The 17,412-nt window shown below is 39.5% G+C and overlaps 1 protein-coding gene across 5 annotated transcripts in view; it reads right to left on the bottom strand.

Annotated features, from left to right (window-relative positions):
* ANO10 (anoctamin 10) overlaps window positions 1-16,850 on the bottom strand; it is a 131,313-nt gene extending 114,463 nt beyond the window's left edge. The window contains exons 1-10 of one of the 5 annotated variants that reach the window (XM_075053321.1): window positions 16,414-16,626; window positions 15,216-15,344; window positions 13,524-13,676; window positions 12,253-12,435; window positions 10,136-10,270; window positions 8,626-8,745; window positions 5,484-6,053; window positions 3,028-3,083; window positions 1,398-1,472; window positions 231-413 (exon numbers count right to left, since the gene is read on the bottom strand). In XM_075053321.1, the coding sequence (XP_074909422.1) occupies window positions 231-413; window positions 1,398-1,472; window positions 3,028-3,083; window positions 5,484-6,053; window positions 8,626-8,745; window positions 10,136-10,270; window positions 12,253-12,435; window positions 13,524-13,662 (1,461 nt within the window). In that variant the 5' untranslated portion in view covers window positions 13,663-13,676; window positions 15,216-15,344; window positions 16,414-16,626. Of the gene's footprint in view, window positions 1-230; window positions 414-1,397; window positions 1,473-3,027; window positions 3,084-5,483; window positions 6,054-8,625; window positions 8,746-10,135; window positions 10,271-10,642; window positions 10,753-12,252; window positions 12,436-13,523; window positions 13,677-15,215; window positions 15,844-15,922; window positions 16,170-16,413; window positions 16,627-16,729 lie in introns of those variants that run through there. The other 4 variants (XM_075053302.1, XM_075053332.1, XM_075053312.1 and 1 more) reach the window with 4 other exon arrangements.
* Window positions 16,851-17,412: the final 562 nt, after the last annotated feature.

The following is a 17,412-nucleotide window of genomic DNA, read 5'->3' as shown; positions in this document are numbered from 1 at the left end:
TCCGCTGTTCATTCCTACCCCTTTGTTCTGGTGTAACTGGGATCCTGCACTCTACCAGTTTCTTGACCCAGTGCACCATATAGCTGTATAAACACTACCAACAAAACTGACAAAGCCGGAAATAAGCTGCCAGGCCAGACAGCCAGAAATATTTTCGGTTGCACTGGCTCATATCTCTGTCAACTGCAGCCCAAAAAACTTTTTAACTCTTTTACAGTAGTAAAACGTACAAAATAGGTGCCCATTTCTTTCTCCAAGTTGACTTGTTCGACTAATGACAGGTCCGTATCCGTTTTCAGAGAAGATATGCGTTTCTTCGTCCTCTTCTTATGTCTTTTTTGGAGCCAGTAAGGAAGCAAGGATTCTGCAAACTGATTAAGGATCTGCGAAGTTATCAGCAAAGTGGCCAAGCTCTTAAGTTTAAAAAAAAAAAGGAAAAAAATATTAATAGAACTGTGGTAAACCTATGATCATTTCCAATTTTGTGCGTTCTAGTAACACTGTAAGTTGTTATACTATGACAAAAGAAGGCCAGCCTAACAAAACTAGCAATAGTGTATGAAAAGTATAGGTGCTGTAGTTCCCATTCTTTGCTATGTGCTGAAAAGGACAAAAGAGGAGTTAGATGTCTAAATATGTTGTGAATCTGGATGTATCTTGGCGACAGTATGCAAAGTCCAGTGAAGGGTAAAGATACAAACTTAACATATGCCAACACCAACCATAGAGCTAAACAGTGAACTTTTTTCTATTTTTTCTTCTTCTTACTTTTACCTTAAAGTATACAAAATGTCACAAATGTCCTATCTGGTATAGGTATGTCAAGTGTTTCGCTAGAGATCTCTCTAGAACAGAGACCTTGAGTTGAAGTTCTTGATATTTTGTTCATTATATTTAAAGCAAAAATATTTTCCTTATACCCAATTTTCATGCATTTGAGTGCAAAAGATGTTAACAACAGAAAGCTGATTTAAAATACCAACTACAAATTATTTTTGCTTTCATTTATTCTCAGCTCCTCATTGTAGTCATAAACTTAATCATGGTCCTATCCTCAAGAGCCTCTCATTAAGAATACTACAGAGAAAACCATTTTCCAACATAAAGGGAAAGGAGGAAAAGAATTTTCCAGTCTCATCTCTGGGAGGGAATAATCAATTTATTTGAAAACAGTTCCTCATTTATACGGAGGGAAAGAATTGCTCCACTCTTGTCATGATTCTGCAGCTGTGCTATAGGAACTGAAATACAGAAGCTGGATTTCCAAGAAAATGTATTAAATATATTCATTGTCAATTTAATATTTCAGAAAAATGATTAAAAACTGAAGTCCTGTTTCAATCAATCCTTTGTTTTCCTAGATTCATCAACATTCTTAAGATGTCCTTGCAACTCACCTGTCTCAAAAGCTTCATATCAAACAGCACAAAGGCAATGTAGAAGAGAGATGCAAAACAATTTAAGAAGTTGAACTACAAATAAAAATATTTGTTATTAGTACTCAAGCAAGTGTTTAAATGCAGAATATCATCTAACTTAACAGTCACATTGGCCCACGCAGATGTAAACTGTTCATTAAAATTTTCTTTACCATTTTTAAAACTTAGGTCAGAAAAACCTCATTTTCAATATTGGTCTGATTCAGATTTTCATTTGACAAGCTTAATACTTTCCTAAAGCATGTTATACAAAGCGAACTACAATTCGGTTATGAAATGTGGACATGTAAAACACATCGCCTTCTACTTAACTTTCATCTTTTGGCAGTTTCCCCATAGGTAATGCAATAAAAGGGACGTATTGATCTTAATTTAGGGTAGTGTTGTTTTTTTTTTTTTTTTCAAAGAAATACTTTATCAAATAAGTGTTGGATGACATCTCTCTCAATATGTACCACTGTTCCTCAGTATTAGTTGAGCTTTAGGTTTAATCAATTCAAGAGGTTTTATGACCAAGAGAAATACTCCCTACTTCTAAAATGAGACATAATCACAGTATTCTACCTGAAAAAACATAATCAAGCTCTGAAGCTTCCTACATGCTGTCAGTGCTGAAGCTCCTTTTTTGGAGCTCATGGACAACATAAATAATACTGGGAGTGCAGAGAGCCACTCATAGGGTGAAAGTGAAAATTGGGGGGGGGGACGCTTACATTTGACATTTTGTAATTTTTTTAGTTATTTTATATAAATTTCCTATGGAGAAAAGGAGATGGCAGTATTTTTTGAGAAAGGCAGAGACAAAGCTAAATGATACGTACAAGAGTTTTAGCTCTAGAGGTTACCAGTAACAGAAGAATAACAAGCAGATTAAAAAAAAAAGGCATGCTGAGAAAAATAAAAAAAAACCTGAACTCTGGAAGAGACTTAAACAATCTTTTCAAAAAGGAAACAAGATTAAGTCTCAAAATCAGCCAATCATTAAAACTACTTTTACTGAAGATCTTATATAGGAACTCAGGATTCGCAGTACAGTTCCTTAGAATCAGTGTTGCATCTGGATATACACCTGAAAGAGCAACCAAACATACATGCACACACAAAAGCTACTTGTTCAGAGCCACAAAGTAAATAGATCAGTATACACTAGAAACAGCATAGGAGCATATTGATGGACATGTATCTCCAGCCTCCTGACTGGTTGTCTGAATATTAGTACAGGTGGAAGTTAATACAAGAACTTTTTAAAATACAGTTTACCATAAAGTCTTGCAAAAAGTGAAAGCAATAGTTCCCAGCTAAAGACAGGACATCAATTTTAACAGAAAAACTTACATATACAGAATCCTAATGAAAGAACAAATCAATACAAACAAAACCCAACTCTCCACTATAAAAAAAGGCATCTAAAACAGTCTAGCAGTTACTAGAACCACAACAGAAATATTGTTTACTCTGATATTTGTGCGAGTATTTGGCCTTGAACAAAACTGTAGGTCAGCAAGGTAATGCTAGTAAAGCAGCAATAAAACACATGACAAGTTCTCTTTTTAAATAATCTTAAAAGCTGCTTATAGTACATACTTACCACTAAAACCTTCAGAATTAAATGATTCTGATAAGAAGATTCCAGCCTGTGATTTTCTAAAATACCAACAGAATTAGTGATTAGTAAACAGCAGAAGCACTTACCATATAACAGACATTGTTATACAAAGAGTAAACAGACATTTGTCCTCCACTTAAAAATTATTTAACTAATAGTTTATGGGGAATAGTTCCTCCAACGCTTTATGGCAAAAAGAATTTATACTGTGCCAGCACCTCACTTAACCTATAAGGCTAATCTGATGTACAATATTGACATACATATTTTCAGCTACAACTCCAGTGTTTTTTCTACTGCAAATGTTTTTCCTTTTACATAATTGTTTCTCAGAAGAGCTGTTTTATAACAGAAAAACCATCCATCATTCTTAACACTTAATAAAACCTGCTTAGTTATTGATTTTTCTTTGGCTGAAAGCAAATGCAAAACTAATTGGAATACATTACGAAAAATAACAATACCAGATTTGATTCAAAACCAGTAAATGCTCACAGAAATATTCCCATTCATCTCCAAGAAATTTACATCAGGTCCTAAGCTCTAAAGCAAGACTAGAGTACATGAAGTTCAACAGATGCATTACTCATTCTATAATTAAGATTTTCAGTTCATTCAAGATAAACTGTCAGAAGCTGATGTGTGAGGAATGTTGGTTACTAGGGAGGAGGAAAGGGAAGTGAATGGGTGATTTCCCATTTCTTTTTGCTATTTTGTCAGATTGTACCTTTAAAGCCCTGGCTAAGCAGTAACTGAGAAGGCAGCACACTAGCAGGAGCTGTGTCAAGAAGGCTGAAAGGAGACACCATCACCTATGGACCTTGCTCAGGACAAAACAGCAGAGTTCTACTCTGACAGGGACATGAAGTTGGGCCTGACACATGGAAGGTGCACTCAAGTGACTGAATGCAATTTTTACTTTCAGCTTTCACTAAATGATCAGTTCTCATGATAAATGGGTGCAAAAGCTGTGCTTAAAAACGCCCCAGATTGTTTCCTATGTTTTGTCAGTTTAGCTGTTTAAGTCAGATATTAGCTGAAAATATGCCAGGTGGGAGGTGACGTAGGACAGCCAGCTGAGCTCTTCATCCTGTTCACAGCATGGCAGCATAATCACATTGGATAGCACAGAAAAGGCACAAGCTATGAGTGTAGTGAGTTACATAAATGCCTTTGCTGCTGAATACGAAACACCAGCTTAAAACAAACAAACAAAACTGGATTAAAAAAAACTTGTGTTACCTGTTAAAGACATTTTAGTCTACCTGATCAATACAACTGGGCATTTTGCATAAAGGCTTTTTCTTGCAGTACAGTGAAAAAAAATGAAACAAAACAGTCAATTGAAACCTAGATGTGAATTTAAAAGTCATTATTTAATTAAAATCCTTGAACAGTCATAAACAAATCAAGAAATTGCTTGCTTTTACTATTGCTGCTGTCAAGTTGAATTTGCTGAGCAAATCATTTTGGCATGCATAACCAATCCTCACTTCAACACATCTTTTTATTCTGTCTTCTGCATCAATCTCCCTTTTGCTTAATCTTCCTTAGGTTAATTTTCTGGGTCTCCAGCTTTAGTAACCTGGATTCTGTCCTGTAAGTGTATGCCATATTGAGCTACATAAATCAGTTAACTCCCCATTAGCTTCATCTATTAACTTTGCTGAAAGCAACTGCACATGTCTGTAGAAATGCTAAAATTCAAAATAAATACTGACATTTCAATATCCTTATGTTAGGTTACAAAACATAAGGCCCAATCTGTTAAATAAGTCACACACACAAGGGAAAAAAAGGCAATCTATTGTAACATTCTTCCTCTTCTGTGAGTGCCCACAGGAAAATATTTTGATAAGGATGTGAAATCTCAGTCTTTCTTACATATATAGCATACACAAACACTCTCATATGACATTTAGCTGGTGTTTTTCAATTTTGTTCCTTATCTCAGTGCCTCCATCCTCTGCATAGATACATCAGTGGACAAAGATGTACCCAGCAAACCCAGGTTGTGGGTGCAACCAGCCAGGACAGTCTCTCCTGCCATCCACCTCTGAGGTCCCATCCTGATAATCTCACCTCATCCCTTTTGCCAGCACTATGGCTGATATAGCCAAACAAAGAGCTAAATCAGGGAAGGGGGACTCTGCACCAAAGGCGTAGAGAGGCTGAGGAGGAAGGCAGGATCACCCCTTCTGATGGCATGCTAGACCAAATTAAACCAAATGTGAAACTGCAGTCTGAGAACACTCAAAATAAATGTAAGAAGTTAAAATGGTCATCTCTTTTACCCCACAGTAAAAATCTACTTCAGGAAATTTCTTTAGCATTCCATTCCATTGAACAAGAACTCACAGTAACATATTATACAAATAAGCAAATTCTAAACATCTGCAATTCTAACTTTAAAAAGGAAGAATAAACAACTTTCTTACCCCATGATGTTAAGAATTCAGCAGCGTACCGATAGATACGGTTCATAATTTCAATCACAACAGCATATATGATACTAGGCACAAACAGCATCAAGTTGCTGAAGTTAGACTCATTCTCTTCATGATAATCCAGAGCCCACTGTTCCAAGTCAAAGTAAATCATCATCACATACAGTGAGAAGTAGAGGCAAAGGCACACAAATGGCAAGGACACCAGATAAATCCGTATCTGCCTCTTAATACTTGAGTACACTGGTTCCTCCCTCCCAGTGACAGGATTGATACCCAGGACACCATGGAAGCCTGATCTCGGTTCTTCAAACTGTCGTTTCATCAACAGCGTCCCCCAACGGTATGTCATGATGGCACAAATCCGCTTCCAAACTTCCAGTATCACAGTGGACCAGAGCAGATTGAATGTGGCAAACATCACATATTTGTCATAGTCTTCCCATGCAAACACATAATAAGGAATCCCAATGACAGCCATTGGAATCAAAGCAAATGTGAAGTACTCTAAGAAGCCAAAGTAGAGAGCAATGGTTTCACCGAAGTAGCAGCGTATCTCATCTGCAGAGAAAAAAGAATCAATTAAGACTACACTTAACTTAGATGTCAGCATAATATCAAACTTGACTTTACATGAATCTCTTGGCCCCAATTTTTTTTTCTAAATAACACAATGAACATTATTGATTTTTGTTCTTCCTTCTCCAATGTTCCAAAAACTCAGAAGGCTATTTGAATTTTTGTTGTTGTTATATATATACACACACACACACAAACATATATACATATATTCAGATGGTAGGGAAGTCAAATATCTCAATACTTACCATATCAACATCAGATATCGGGGGCAGGCAGGGGAGACAAACACGAACACACTAGCATTCTTGAAAACAGAATCTATTATATCAATGAATGGCTAGGATGGCACAGAAAACATTTGGTATAATAAAAACTAAACTTTAACAGCAAGTGACACCTAACTTCTGAAGCTTCTCACTGGCATATGTACACCTGGGAAACAAATTTGTTTCAGCCTGCTCAGGGCCAAAAAGGACTAGTTGTGCTTTGCCAGCCCTCAAGGAACTAAAGGAATAGATGGAAAGGTATATTGAAATCTTAAATCTTAAACATGTCAGGCAGCACACCCAGACTGAGACATTCCCTTCAGCAGACAACTGATACATGAAATACACACCTGCTGTACTCACCAAGGTTGTCTGCTCAGGTGTTATGAAGACTTAAAAAATGCACTACTAATGGATATATGTCATGACATGTATTACCTCCAAGGAATAAAAGATCTCACTTATCTTACTACTAACAAAAAAAAGACAGGACTATTATTCAACATTATCTAGAAATGGCACCACATAATAAGTTATAGAAATGCCTAGCAAACCTGAGTTTAGAATGCTGAAATCTGTTTTATCTTTGCCTGCTTGGAAGACCAGATTGCTTGTATGCCACTGTTATGTATTCACCAGCTTAACGAAACAGTCATGACATCATGACCTCTAAACTGACACTGTAAATGTACTGTCCATAATAGACTAGCACATCAAAACCTCATGTACAATACCATAATATTCTTACAGCTTATGGTTTACAAAACACTACAGCAGAAGATCACAATTGCCAATCAGGTAAGTTTCTGAAAGCAAGAAGAAAAGGCAAACAGAAGAATTGGCACTCCAACATACCTCTCAATCAAAAATTTATTAACAAGTAAGTTCAAATGTAGGTCATTAGCAACATTTCACACTCCAAACACACAATGTGAAAGACAACCCTAAATTAATACATACATAACAGGGTTCCTGGGATTTACTTTGAAATTTTATGTGCATTCAGTCTCAGTCAAAAAAAAAACCCTCTCCTGCGTAAACAAAAGATAAGCATACAGGAAGACCCCTAATACAATACTCTGGAGGCAGGCATTACTGAGCCAGTTCTTTAACTTCCTATAGCTCAGGAAGGAATCTCAAGACCCAGAGATTAATAATCAGGCAAACTTCCACATGTTTCTTATTTTTAAGTAAAGTTTACCAGTTTAGAATCCAGAAATTAACTTTCCACATTGCCAGACTAAAAATTATTTTCATTTTAAGCTTATTCAGTGTGTAAAATATACTAAAGTGACCCTGGCATGCAACAACATACAGTTTTCATACAGACAATGAATTTAAAACAAACAGTTGTAAACACACTTTTGACATGCCTACAACTCAAAACAGCTTTGGGAATTCCAGACATTGAGGAACTTCCCTGTCAAGAGTCAGTTTGAGAAAACAGTCTTGGCTTGGTCCATTACTGCTTCATTGATGGGTAGGGAGAATTTGTGATGTGCAGACTGTTGTTACATGGAAGTTTGTAGACACTGAATCTGCAGACTCTAAGCCATCAGTTTCTCAAGTCTTGAACCATATCAGAAGGTTACACAGGAAATCCTGGAAGAGGTAAAACTTGCCCAGCTGGTAAAACAGCAATGGTCTAATTTCAAGACTCTATGCTAGATCATCACAGTGCAAATGCTGAGCCTTTGAACTGCTCCCCAGCTCCAACTTGGAAACTATGACCAAAAGCCTATATACAGAACTCCTGCAGCCACAAGAAAGAAAATCAAGAAACAGCAGCCTGCATATCCAACACTTCACTTCAGAACAGTTGTATTGCTAGTCATTATAGCAAAAGATTACCCTACAGCCATCTTAGAACCAAAGAGAATTCAATGAAAAGACCTCAGCTGTGCCTATCAAGAAGTCTAGAAATGTGGATGCTTCCTTAGCCAGAGCCTAAGCCACTCTGTTGATTCCAAGACCAGTAAAAGCAAGGCTGGGTAAAACAAGGACTTTGGTTCACAGTGGCCAACAAAGCAACTTGGGCAGAAAGGTAATGTTAGAGGACATGAACTGCAATGGATAATTGCGGATGTGAAAAGGTAAACTCTCAGCGAAACCACAGATTTCTTGGTACAATACTTACCTTCCACACAGGAGTTTCACTTCTACAGAGGCTAAATGCTGGAGTAGAAGTTAGGAAGCACCCTTGGTCTTCTCATACAAACCAAAGAGAAAACTTCTCCAGAAGAAACCCTGCACTTTATTTATAGTGGAGTTAAGTGTTCACATACCTAAAGGTTGATAGCCAACTTTCACTCGGCCATACCAACTCTGACGGAGCTTTTTCAACTCTTCTCTATCATGCAGTGGGAAAATCTGAACTAGAATACCACTGGTCAATAATCTTCTCACTAGGAGAAAAAAAAAAAGTACCCAGTACTCCTTCGAAGGACAGGAAGTTGATATAAACAAATACGTTACATTATGTATTTAGGAAGCCTACAGTTCCCTTCAAATAAATCTAGCATTTAAAACCTAAAAATAAATAAATTGTCTGCATGTTAGTTAAAAATTACTCATTATAGAGAGCAGTTCTACCTATTCCTACAAAGACTATGCTGTCCAGTGGAAAAGAAAGGAGTAACCTTTTTACATCTATTAACTATTCCATAGGTTTGCTATATAATCATTTGCAGCTTCAGTAACAAAAAGTGCTACAGGTCAGAAACTGAAATGCCATGTGTAGCTTTGTGGGAAAAGTTACAACCATGGAAATATTAAAAAAGAAAATAAATTCAAAAACAGGAGAGGGGAGGCACTGGAAGTTTGTGTCATAGTTTTTTACCATTTCCCACTAGCATCAGCTTGACATAACTAGAAAACACCTTAGCTATATAAAAAATTACTGGTGTAAACTCATCTGACATCTACATTTATTTACATTTCTTGAACCACTGACTGATATGCACAGATCTCTTTCTTTGATGACCAACACTAATGAATAAAGACACTGCTATTAAAAGGACATACAAATATTAAGATAAATTCTCCTAAGAAACTGTAGCATCTCTGTCAATGAACTAGTTCCAGCTACCATAAAAATAGTACTAACTCTCATTGCTTCTTTCTCCCATGAAAAGAAGAGCTCTTGAAGCAGAGGAGGAAAAATGAAATCAAATGAATGAAATAAAACTTCCTTCCTTCATATTGTGAAATTTATAGCTCTGCAACACTGTTACTCATTCCAGTATTTTTATACAGAGACAATCCAAGTATATAATTATGTAATTTTTTAAAACCAAATATTTTTGGTACTAATTATAAAAATAATGGATTACATCAATATACATGAAAATTATCCAACTGAAAACATAAGGCCACAGTCTCAGCACCACAGAAAGACTCAGGATGGAAGGCCCTCTGGAAGTCATCTGGTCCAACTTCCTCCTCAAAGTAGGTCCAGCTTAAATGGGGCTGCTCAGGGCTTTGTCTACTGAAGATCTCAAAGTCTCCCAGGACAGAGTTACCACAATCTCTGTAAAACCCTGTTCCAATGTTTGATTACCCTCATTGTGAAAAACATTTTCTCGATATCTATTCAGAATTTCTCTTGTTGCACTGTGCATCCATTGCCTCTTGTCCTATCACTGTGCAGCAAAGAGAAAACAAAGTTGATTAAAAATAGTGGGACTTTAATGCCTGAAGGATTCCTCTTCATTGCAGGAATATTAAGTTTTTTTCACCATGAACACCATCCTATATCAATGCAGTGAGTGACAGACAACAAGCTACATTGCTTACCAATTGATTTTCCTGGATACAGCTTTGCCTGAGGATATCCAGGGATCATTTTTTCATCTTTAGCTCTCAAATTTTCAAGTTCATGTTTGACGATATACTGACATTCTGCCATTGTAAGGAAATTGTGATTGTCATCTAAATCAAAAAGAAGGTAGTATGAAATTGTGCAGCATAGGAAGACAACCCTGGCAGCAAACAACTATCAAAAATGACCAGAATCAGGGGGAAGTGACAATTACTGCCAACGAACATCCATTAGCAAAACCACCACTTTTTAAAGTAAACGTCTTGGGAAGAAGTTTTCTCTAACTAGCTAACTGGCACATGTTGGCCACTGCATTTTTGACTACCCAGGTGAACTAAGAGAACAAATCACTAGAGACAAAGACACCCTGAAGTACTAATTGCTGGAGGCTGGGATAGTATACCAGCAAGTACTACATACTCTTGCCCTGTTGAAACTCTTACTTAGACATCCACTATTTGCCAATCTCAGAATCTCCATACCCTTTCTGCCATAGAGTTCCTGAAGTATTTTCATAACGAAGAACAGTAAGATGTCAGGACAGAACTCCTTTTCAATAAGCATTTCACAGCAAATATCACAGTATCTTGCTCTTTATTGCTCATACATCATAATGATAAGCCATTGGAGACAATTAGTTCTAATAAAAATACAGAAACAAGGTAAAACAATAAGAAACCTTTCCAAAAATCCCAAATTTTGAAGAGCTACAGCAACAAACCTATTGTCAATCCCATCAATTTACCATCAAGGAAATAGAGTCTGATTTCCTTGACATAACCAGTTGATTATTTTTTTTTCTCCTTAGGAATAAGAAACTATAGGGATGGCCCTAAATACACTAAGAAAGAAGCTAAACAGCAACAGGTCTCTAATGCAAAGAATGAGAATATAATATCAGTTAAATTGGGGAACTAGAAATATTAGTAAGACAACATAGGCTGCAGGGTTTCTTTTGTAGATGACACATTTTTCACCTCATCTAAGCATGGTCAACTATTTTATCCTCTGATCAGATCTGGACAAAATTAAAGTTATATTAATGTTTTAAAAAAGAAAAAAGACCAGCAGATACAGCAGAAATTATCTTTTAGATTTACAGTAGCTGGACTTCCAGCTGCTACTACAGAATCTGTTAGCAATGACAGTCAGATTAGCATTAAGAATGTAAACACATGAAAGAAACAGAAATGGCACCTTTGCAACTGACAATTCTTCTCAAGGCTTCCTAATTTCAGGAAAGCAAAGTCACAAAAGAAAAGACACTGCAGCAGCTATTGCACACAGCATCTATTGCACACAGCAGCAGTGTTGAATAAACTAGCATCAAACAAACAACAAAACTCAACTTTATTATTGTTTCAGGCAGACCCAAAAACCTTTATATCGAAAATGTGGTGAAAGGCATCACTAAAACAGACACATGAAAAGTATTAGCAAAACTAAGCTGGAACTCCAATATTTAACCTGGAGAGCAAAATGAGTTCTGCCACTGTAGGGGGTTAAATACCTTATAGGTAGTACATTTAAAAGAAAATGTTAAAGTGTTGGCATCCCCTCAAAATAGAAGAGGAAAAGGAATGATTTCGCTAATCGTGCCCAAATTCCATTGAATGCTCTGTAGTGTTATTTAATTATTTAATTCTGTTTGACGTATAAATATAATAGAGAAAAATGTTTCTATTTTCTACAGCTAATTATGAGATAATAAGCCTCAAAACTGGCTCACAGAAATTAAATTATGTTAATTCATAATATTGATTTTTAATCCTGCACTCATGTTTTTCAACTATTTTTTCTTAATTTAACAAAAACATTTCATAAAAATAAGAGACTATTTGGAGCATACAAAAGAATAAAATAAAACACAAGCAAAAAGTGAAAGCCATGTGCAAGAAAAAAAAAATTAATTTTATTATATGATCTGAATTTCCATAGGTAAAAATGAGAATTTTTTTCATGGCTTGTTCTTCCTATTTCTGTTCACTGTTACCATTCCAAGGAATAGAAAGACCATGAAAGATTTAGCAGTGTAATTACTTCTATCTTTAGCCACTACTTTGCAATGACAAAGACCGCTAAAATTGCTTACCTGCAAAATCTTTGAAAGTTTTCCTACTGCTGTATGTAAAAGTTCTCATTGAGTTATCATTACATTCCTTCACCAAACCCACAGTTTCAGCTCCCAGCAACAGCCTTAAGTGGGAAGCTCCAACTAGATAAATATTTTCATCTCCACTTTCTGTGACCAATGGTTTAACCAGCAGTTGTGCACCTTCAAAGTAAAGAAAGGCAAAATAAGGAAGAAAATACATAAAAATTACATCTCAAACCCCTAGTATTTTAGCATCCATCATACTGGACCTAGTTATCAGGAGCACTGAAGCTACATCTTTTTAAGGGCACAAAGAATTAAGGCTTCAACAGCACCTGATGTGTGGTGTTTAGAATCTTGCAGGGTCAAACCCTGATTCAGACCTGTTTCTGTGGAAGCACTCACAGACAATGAACTGGAACAACGGGGACAGTTTGGATCTACTCCCCTAATGCTCACATCACGCAAGCAATCAGTGCTTCTGCAAACAGTCCCACTCACTTTAAGGAGACTAGACTTTAGAAACAGAAACATCTGATTTATCTAACAGAGGCCTGAAAGCAAGTTTGTAGTCACAAATCCAATAGCCACGGAAATACTACTGACCATAAGATATAAGCTAAAACAGCCATAAATAATGGCTTTCTAAAAAAAAAAAAGTAAAAAAAAAAAGTCTAAGGAATTACAAGTTAATTTGCCTAACTTCGACTCCTGGAAGTATCCTAAAACAAGTAATGAAATATTGTCTTTGTAAGAGCCTACAAGCTAGCAAAAAGATAACTGAAATCCAACATTAATTTATCAAGTTAAATTGCTTCCTGCTAACTTAACTTCATTCTACAGCGTGGTACCAAGTCTTGTGGACAGGATAGTAGATGCCATGCATCTTCATTTTCGCAAGGCTTACAACATTCCATAAGCAACAAGAGAAACATGCTCTAGACAATTAATATAAAAACCTATATCAAAGCTATGTTGAAAGACAGGTTATCAGGGTTTCACAAGAATGGAAGGATTCTGGAGTTCAACAGGCATGTGACCTTAAGCCAATAAGATTAAAAGGGTTCAGCTGTTATATTTTCATGACACCAGCACGAAGCTCTACTCTTACAAAAAATTAAGCTACTTCAAAAATGCAAAATGGAGTGGGATTGGCTAAACAATAGTTAAACCACAAATTACCTGAAAAATAATTTTCTCTATGCCTTCTTATTACAATGACAGCCAATTTGATTTAAAAGTGTTACAGAAGGTCATACTATACTCACCTCCATTTGCTTTCTTGTCCACAATTCGTTTAGTGAACCATTTTAAGGTTTCTTCTTTGGTGCCTTTTGCAAGCTCAATTACTACCAGAGGTCTGAAGTTCGGCTCAAAAGCATCCAAGAAAGACCAGCTTTCTGCCATCTTTTGAGAGCTTTCTAAGTACAAAAGCAAAACAAAAATGCCAGTGTTAAAAAAAAGTTTGGTGTCAATCTAAAAAACACAAAACCTTACTATAGTGAGTTACACATGTCTGTCCTTAGCAAAGTGGCAGGTGCCCATTTCTGTGGACCTACTGAAAACAGCAGTACAAGTAACCTCTCCAATTGTCACTTGGCAAGATGCTACCAGTCTTTGGTAGCATTTATGTCCTACTGTCTAAGTATGAAAATTGTTGTTGCTATGTACAGCAAAGTAGTAGTGATGAGAAAGAAAATAAATAAATTAAAACAAGTAATAAGGAGAAACTATCAACAAAAACAACAGCTTGTAATTTCCTACTGTGTATCTGTCAGCAAATGAAAACATTAACAGAAGAGACTATTAGTCAAACACATATCTAAAACCTATAAGCTTCTCCTGTGTGCAAACACATTATACATTTAAGGAGGAACCTTCACCTTCACAGTTAAACTTGTGAAGCTTCAACCATACCACGGAAACTTACACCACCTTGGGTAGGTGAGCAGGACATCTATCATATAGATAGGCAAATTATGCACAAAGCACTTAAGTGACTTGTTGATATAAACCAAGTGTTCTGTGTCAAAGTCCAGCTGCAAAGTGTTGAGCATCAGCATAACTTTATATGTAAATAATCCAAATGATCTAAGTGAACCTTTACAGAATCGTGGAATCATTTAGGTTGGAAAAAACCTTTAAGATCATCAAGACTAACTGTTAACCCAACACTGCCAAGTCCACCACTAAACCCTGTCCCTAAGTGCCACATCTACACGTCTTGTAAATACCTCCAGGGATGGTGACTCAACCACTTCCCTGGGCAGCCTGTTCCAATGCTTGACAACCCTTTCGGTGAAGAAATTTTTACCAATATCCAGTCTAAACCTACCCTGGCACAACTTCAGGCTGTTTCCTCTCATCCTATTGCTTGTTACTTGGGAAAAAAGACTGACACCCACCTCGCTACAACCTCCTTTCAGGTGGCTGTAGAGAGCGATAAGGTCTTCCCTCAGCCTCCTTTTCTCCAGGCTAAACAACCTCAGTTTCCTCAGCTGCTCCCCTTAAGTCTTGTTGACATTGTGCTTTCAACTCTTATATAAATGATTCTACAGAGATCACTATATCATGCTTAATAAAGCAACTTAGAGGTGCTGATATAAAAAGATAAATCTGATAACTAACCTACGCAGTTTAAAAAAAAAAAAAAAAAACACCACAAAACCTATTACAGGCTGAATTTACAACTGAGAGGAAGGTTTGGGGGTTTGTTGGGTTTTTTTCTATTAACTTCACTGAAGAAAGGATTTTACCCACTGTCTGTAAGCAGTTTTCCCCCACCTGTTCAAAGACTGAAACTACTTAATTTCTAAGTAAGTTGCTCTAAGGATGCAGTTCAGCTTTCATGACAGTTACACTTCTGTGATTCAGAGAAATCACAATCTCTAGTATTTCCTATAAATTATCCTACAAAATACAGTAATACTGTAAACATATGCATATCATAATAAACACACCTATTTGCTTTTGACTGGCAAAAAAAGCTTTCAAGCCAAATTTCAATTTCAGTTAGTTTCACTTGCGCCTTCACACGCACACAATTCTGCAGCATTCGGATTTACAGCTCTGAACCCAAGTATGTGTGTCTTTAAAAGAAATACACTAGATTAATAAAGCATTTAAAAACATTTTAGATGCAAATCGGTACAAGCAGAATGAATCAAAGGAAAACGTGATCAGGAATAAGGCACGGCGTCAATGATTGACTACACTGTCTTGACGAGTCACTCCACCTAATTGCATCACTTTCCATAATCAGTTTTATCTTTTTAAAGAAGATAATGCCTGCCACATTGTGCATACTGCAATTCCTAAAGAATTTAAAAACCGAAAAGCACTAGATAATTATTAAATATTATTAGTTAACAGTATTGCTTTACAGAACAGTTAGCTTCCCCAAACGGGCTTTGTATAAACAGCATGCTACTCCTCAGTAAACTTGGCTCCTACCGTTTATTCAGAATTATCGTGCTTGGTGTGGTGACTAAGTAAGATTTGTTATTTTTAGGCATGTTACTACGGAAAACCAGAACAGGGCTGAAGCACCCTTCCAACCTGCGTTTGTGATTTCCTGTACCGCAGAGTAGCCAGTTCGGTGCCTAGCACAGACCCTACGGGGTATAACTTGGCCTCTACTTGCACGCCTACGGACACGGTAACTTACGACAGACCCCGAAGCGTGCGGAGGAAAGACAAGAGGACTTCGAGGCCCCGCAGCCACCTCCCAGTCAGGAAGCCGCTGGGTGGCCGCCCAGGGCGGTCTCCAAGCCAGCGCACCCCTCAGGGCAGAGGGAGCCGCAGCCCCCTTCCAAGGGGCGGCCCACACGACGGTGGCCGTGCGGAGCAGCGGCAGGCTCGCTGCCCGGCCGCCCTGCCCCCGGCCCGGCCTCCCCGGGCAGCCAGAAGCGGCAGGGCCCCTCGCCGCGTCCGCTCTTCTGAGGCGCCCGCGACGGCGCCCTCCCGCTGCCCGGCCGCGCCCCTCGCTCTCCTTTCCGAGGAACCGGAGGACCGGGGAGGAGAGAGAGAGGCCCGGCCGCCGCCCCCACCCCCCCGCCGGCACGGCCGGTGACTCGGCTCCCTCACGCCAGGCCGCGCTCCGCCAGCGGGCGCCGCCCGCCCAGCTCCCTACGCCCCCCCCCGCCGCCCGGAGCCCACCGCGGCAGCACGGGGCGGGCACGAGCCCGAGCGCTGCCCGCGTCGGCGGGAGGAGGAGGGTGGGGTGGGGAGAAGTGCCCATAGCTGCGGCGGACACCGCGCCGGGAACGGGCCGGCTCCAGGCCCGGCAGCCTCCCCGTCCCCGGGAACGCCGCCGGGCGAGCGTGCCTGGGCGATAGGCGTGCGGGAGCGACTCGGCGCCACAGCGGGGAAGGCCGGGGTGGGCGGGAAGGAGGAAGGCTCCTCCCCTCGCGGCGGCGGCGCAGGCAGCGAGAGCCCCTTCCCGCTGGGTGGCGGCCGCCCACTCCCCACTCACCGCCGGCTGCCGGTCCACATCCGCAGGGCAGGGCAGGGCGGGGCGGAAGGCGGACGGGAGAGGCGCCGGAGCGTCCCAACGTGCCAGCGGCTGCCGCTGGCCACGCCTCTCCGCCCCGTGGCCCCGCCCGCCGCGGCTGGCTCTCCTCCTCCCATTGGCCGGAGGCGGCGCTGCCCCGACCCGACCCGACCCGACACGCCCCGCTCGCGTGCTCATGGGGCACGGGCGCGACGGCTGAGGCGCGGGCCGCGACCGTTGGTGGGGGTTGGGGGCGCGGCCCGGCGTCTGTCTGTCCGTCCCTCCCTTGTGCCATAATGCTTTCAAAATACTTTTATTACGGTGTTTTATCGGTACTCGTATGGACCCTGAGCTCTCGCTTCATCCTTTCATTTTTTTTGCACCTTTCCCTTCCCGTACTGTCTCCCGTGAGGCCAAATCTCCTTCTGAAGCTTGAGCTAAAAACCCCACGCTTCAGTGGGGTTAGTTTTATTTCCAGACATCGTTTCCTACAGGCAAAAGAGGACGTTTTTGCATTTTGATAGCCAAGGGTTTTGTAGAGAGTATAATTCCACACATCCATTTGTAGCTGAGAAGAGCGAAGTGTGACTGCAGAGCAGGGGTGGCAGGCGAAGAAGCTGGCTAGCAAAGCATGCTCCCCTGCTGGGCTTGTGGAAGTTCTTTTA

The sequence above is a fragment of the Buteo buteo genome, chromosome 2 (assembly GCF_964188355.1).
Source record: "Buteo buteo chromosome 2, bButBut1.hap1.1, whole genome shotgun sequence".
Taxonomy (NCBI): Eukaryota; Metazoa; Chordata; class Aves; order Accipitriformes; family Accipitridae; genus Buteo; species Buteo buteo.
Note: the sequence above shows the minus strand (reverse complement) of the source record. Positions and strands in the feature narration are given on the sequence as shown.